This window comes from Branchiostoma floridae, unplaced genomic scaffold (assembly GCF_000003815.2).
Source record: "Branchiostoma floridae strain S238N-H82 unplaced genomic scaffold, Bfl_VNyyK Sc7u5tJ_1529, whole genome shotgun sequence".
Taxonomy (NCBI): Eukaryota; Metazoa; Chordata; class Leptocardii; order Amphioxiformes; family Branchiostomatidae; genus Branchiostoma; species Branchiostoma floridae.
In genome coordinates, this window is record NW_023365745.1 from 10,409 (window position 1) to 15,967 (window position 5,559).

At 43.8% G+C, this 5,559-nt stretch overlaps 1 protein-coding gene across 1 annotated transcript in view; it reads left to right on the forward strand.

Annotated features, from left to right (window-relative positions):
- Window positions 1-942: 942 nt before the first annotated feature.
- LOC118408012 (probable N-acetyltransferase 16) overlaps window positions 943-5,559 on the forward strand; it is a 6,837-nt gene continuing 2,220 nt past the window's right edge. The window contains exons 1-3 of the mRNA XM_035808624.1: window positions 943-1,040; window positions 2,846-3,019; window positions 3,767-4,021. Coding sequence (XP_035664517.1) covers window positions 1,038-1,040; window positions 2,846-3,019; window positions 3,767-4,021 — 432 coding nt within the window. The 5' untranslated portion in view covers window positions 943-1,037. The remainder of the gene's footprint in view (window positions 1,041-2,845; window positions 3,020-3,766; window positions 4,022-5,559) is intronic.

Here is a 5,559-nt window from a genome sequence, read left to right on the forward strand (position 1 = left end):
CTATTCCGGAACTATGACCTTTGGGGTCACTTCCTGTGGGGAGCCCATGCACAACTAGCTGCAGCCCACGCAGAATGACGTAACTCCTAAATATAAACCACTATTGCGTAATCGCCACACTTAGCACACTATACACTATTTTTCAAGTACAAACATTCCCTGCCAAACCGTCAAAAGCCACTAAACAAAAAAACGCCTCGTACGTTTCTTTTCCGTCTCAAGAGCTACCCACATACCAAATATCAGATCAATCTGTCTTGGCGTGAAGGAGCTGTTTTGTTCACAGACACAGAGTGTCGAATGTTTTTACACATACCTATTGTATTATGCAAATTACTACCTAATTTGCACAACAAGCATACAATTATGTACATCATTACGTAAGCTGTCAGCATACCTACAGTCATTAACATCCATCAACCCCTTCTTGCATTATTCCTTCTCAAAACCTAAAACAAGAATTACTTTCAACGCCCCTGCGAAACCCCTAGGTGACCAAAACTTACACACCTTACTATGCTTTTACACAGCTACCTACCACTTAAAAATCATCACCCAAACAAGTCCCAAACAAAAAATAGCAAAACCGGAAGTTCCGCTGCAGTACCATAACACGCCGCTAGAGCGCCCTGCCGTAACGCAATTCCTGCCATTACTTCGTCATGCCAAACCTACCCACATACCAAATATCAAAACCATCCATCCATGCGTTCCCTAGTTATCAAGCTGACAAACGACCACCTGGCATCAAAACAACACTGACCACAAACCCTTCGTTTCACGAAGGGAATTACTACTTTCATGGAGCCTTGTTGTTCAGTCCTATATTGCGTAACACTCCTTTGTTAGATAACTAATTAAGGACGGTGAACTCTTCACCTTTATGAGTTTGTTACATTGTTTGCTTGACCGACTTCACACGGATTGCACTGATCACAATTGTGAATAGGGTCCAAAGTCCACCTTTTGCGTGAGGTGTCTATAACGGGGAAGAAAGGGGACAGGTGCGATTCAAACAAGCCACACGGAGAAGTAAGATGGTAAGTGGAGGTTTTCTGTTAACACAACCACCTAGATGTTATGTATATACACCAGTAGCAATATTACCTAAACAGAGGGCTTCGGAGCCACATATTCGCCCGGTGGACTGCAGGATTCACATGCATTTGGAACAGTACTAGCCCACCCCACATTTGACCTGCTATACAGAAGAAGCTTAGGCAAACTATTCCATTCGATGACTTGCCGTACTTGTTTTAGTGTTGAATAGCATTGTGTAGCTGATATGCTGCTGGTGTCCTCTTCTGTATCTGTATCTGTATCTATATAGCCGGTATAACCGCCGTTCGGCGTAACACACCAGCTTTGCAGGCACGGGGCGCGGCAGCAGCGGCAGCAGCTGGTTATATTACACCGAACGACTCGTTACCCCTAACTTTTGCACATCTATCTGCAAGCGTTCTTTAAAACTACCAAGAGAAGATGCCCCTACTGTACTTGGTGATAACAAGTTCCACTCTACGATAGTTCTGGGAAAGTACGAATTTTTGAACACATCAATCCTAGGTTGGTAACTCTGGTATATGAAGGCATGACTGTTTCTTGTTCTTTTTTGAGCTGGTATTAGATACTTATCCGTTGGTACGTCCACCAGTTTATTGGTCATTTTGTACATCATGGAAAGTCTGGACATTTTCCTTCTGTCTTCAAGTGACATCCACTGCAAATCTGTTTTCATTTTGGTAACACTAGAATCCCTGTTTATAGTTGTTTGTGCAGAATCGGGCAGCTTGGTTCTGTACCCTTTCAAGTTTATCTTTGTCTTTCTTTGTATACGGGTCCCATACTGTAGCGGCATATTCAAGGTTAGGTCTTACTAGTGACGTGTATGCAAGTGATTTTACCCTGGTTGGGCATGCCCACAAGTTGCGTTTGATTACTCCCAATGTCTGTTTAGCCTTGGTTGTTATTTTGTTAACATGGACACCCCACTTCAGCCCAGTTGTTAATGTAACACCAAGGTATGGGTGGGTTTTTGTGGTTTCTAATGTCTGACCACAAAACTGGTAAGGGGACACATTTGGTGTTCGTTTGTTTGTTATGTGCATGATATGGCACTTATCAGGATTGAACTGCATAAGCCATTTCCTTTGCCATTCTTCCAGGGTGTTCAGATCTTTCTGAAGAACTTGTGAATCATTTTGTGTGGATACCTCTTGTGATGATATTGTTGTTGTTGGTCTTTGTGAGAATACTGTACACATGAAGTACGGCTATAAGGTTGTTAACTGCCTTGAACACAAATGTTAATTGTGCTTGTTGTCTTCTCTGTGCATGGATGGGCCACCAGCACAGAGATTGTTGTATTGCTGGCTGTGTGCCTATACTTATATGTATATGGTGTATATGGTGTGATGACCTTTGCTATAACCACCGAATGAAACCACCGAGTGAGCGAAACGAACCGATTTAAATTCTGACCAATCAGAAGGAGCGATATACACCGGGCTAGCAGGAATCTATGTGTTACGGCGTCATAACCAACATGGAACGGGGCTGTCTGATTGGTCCGCAGCTAGAGTAGGAGCCAGTTAATTGCACAACTGACTAATGCACACTTCTGTTAGCTGCGCGGAATCCCAAAATCCCAAACCGGCGTGGTCCAACTTCGCATTATTGCACCAGCCGGATAATTGCACCAAATTCACTGGCAAGTAGGCTGTGCAATTAAGCATCTTCTTCTGTATACGATGATTCTCTGTGACAAATCTTGCAGCTCTCCATATGATCAGTTATGTTGAACAAAGTGTAACAAAAAATTAGTGATCATTTCTTTTACTGAAAGGGTGGCGGCGAGCTAACAGTAAGAGAAGCGAAGCACACAGACTTCGAGGCGGTGATGAAGATGGCATGTCCGGACAACTTCCGTGACGGCTTCGACTACCTGCCGGCCAAGTTCCACCAGTATGTGGATGACCCGGATGTTTCCTTCATTCTGATAGAACTAGAGCACAGCCTGGTAGGTAAGAATAGTGAATTAAAGCGTTTATACAGTAGAAGCCAGTTAATTGCACATCGGATTAACGCACACTTCTGTTAACTGCACGGAATCCCACAATCCCAAACCGGCGTGGTCCAGCTAGATAACTTCGCATTACTGCACCATCCGGATAATTGCACGAAATTCACCGGCAAATAGGCCGTGAAGTTAAGCGGCTTCTACTGTTAACAACCACATGCTTTTCCAGAGCTAACGTTTCGATTATTACCTATTGCTTAAAGGGCCCAATAAAACTATATAAAGACCAGATAATAACTATGGACTTCAGTATGCTACAGGCACCCGTGCAGTTCACATCAGTGGTGGCCTGGCTGAGAAAGTTAACGTTACTCTTCAAGTCATGTTTGAAATCTAGATACAACAGATTATGAATTGAAGTATGACTACACATAAAGAAATTAGCTTGAAGGACACCTAGCCCTGAATATGAAGTAATGATAACACTGGGTCGTGATTTAGTGTGAGAAATTGACAAGCAGTATATATATGGTCTATACTGTTTCTTACGACAGGCCAATACACCAATATTGTAAGTCATATTTCTACACACAGAACTGATAGATAATTCAGCATTGAAGAATGCATTTTCAAGTTGGAAATTTAGATACTTTGATACAATTTTGCACTTCCAAATAATCTTTCACATCTGCAATAATTCAGACATCATTTACCATCATTATTATTTAGTACTATTATTCAATACAGGTAGGCTTCAACGTTTACTGGTTTAGCGACGATGGTGACTCTCTACTGGGGAAAAACGGCCGTCAAGACCCAAAGTACAAGGGAACGGGCACGTATGGCCGCGTGAGGCAGGCCCTGCCGATGATCTTCCAGAAATTCCTCCTGCCACGATGTAAACCAACGACTTTGTTACAAACTGTTGGCGAGGGTCACCGGATGGAACTTCACAAAGTCCTGAAGTACATGGGGTTCTGGGGAAAGGAGGAGAGCAGTTTTGTAAGTACTAGTAAATGTATTTAAGTTCGCGGGGATTTAATTTCGCAGTAGCAGGAAAAAGGACTTTTCGTGGTGGTTTTAAGTTCGCGGTAGCACCATGCACTGCAGTCTCTTACTGCCATGAAAAATGTTCGCGGTGAAGCGGCCACCGCGAAAAGCGCGAACATTTAACCACCGCGAAAGTTTCTGCATTTACATTTACATCGTGCAGTTGAGTGAGTAGAGTGTTCGGTGTGTACTCGGGTAGGGACCGAGCCATTACCAAAGACACAGTACAAATGTACATGGACATGAGTGTACTTCAATCAATCAATCAATCAAATCAATCAAAGAATTTATTTAGCGTAGCAGATTTCATGTACATGGAGACAGAGTCTGAATAGGTCGCTAATTTACAGTGTTTAAAATCGAGGTGTTAAAATCATAACGAAGGAGAGAAATTGAAACATGCTTAAAACTACGTACATATAAAATACAAACACATGTAGTCATTCGTTTTTAAAGAATTAGAAATTGCAGTTTGTGAACATTTCAAACTGTAAGATTAGATTACAACGAGTTTGTGTGGAGCACTGTGGCTCGGTATAAGAATGATCGTTTGAGTCTTTCGGTCCTGCATTTAGGTAGTGTTCGGTGACTGGAGTTACGCAATGTTCGTCCTGTCGCACCCTCCCTGTCGTCAGGGACATAAAGTGCAGACAGACAGACCTATATCATCCGCATAGCCGGTGTTATCGGTGGTCTCATACTTGGTGGTTCTTGTAGACATGTACACAAGAAACAGGTAAGGGGATAGCACCCCACCTTGAGGAACCCCAGAGTTGACAACGCGCCAACTGCTGTACTAATTGTTGGCGACCACGCGTTGGGTCCTGCCGGATAGATAGCTGGAGAGCCAAGCAAGCATCCTAGGGGGCGTACCACGGGCATCCAGATGTTGTAGCAGTATTCCGTGGTCGACTCTGTCAAAAGCCTTTGACATATCAGCCAGGAGCACACGGACCATTGATGTCTTCTTGGTGTCTAAACTTTGCAACCATGACTGGTACACTTTCAGAAGAGCGACAGTGGTCGAAGCTTTTGGCACTGATCCCGTATCCAAGGCTTCATAATCGGTAGAAATCTGTTCAGCACAAGCCTTTCTTGTACCTTTCCGAGGTTCGAGATAAGGGAGATAGGCCGCTAATCCTTCTTGCTTGCAGGAACAGACGTTTTTGGTATGGGGCAAACATTCGCCATTTTCCACACGGAAGGCATATATCCGGAGTTGTAAAAGGAGTTTATCAGGTGAGTCACGACTGGAGCTAGGTCTTCATGGTACACACTGAGAACCCAGTTTGGAATGCCGTCAGGTCCACCTGATTTCCTAGTGTTCAATCTCCTTAAGATGGCTTTAACTTGGCCAATGCTGCAGAGGTCATCGGAGTTGGAGGGGAGCTGGAGTGGGAAGAGACTGTAGGCTCTACTGTCCGACCACGCTTCCGCAAAGAAGTCGTTTAGTGGGTCCGCAACTCGATCGTCTGGGACATCAGAGACGG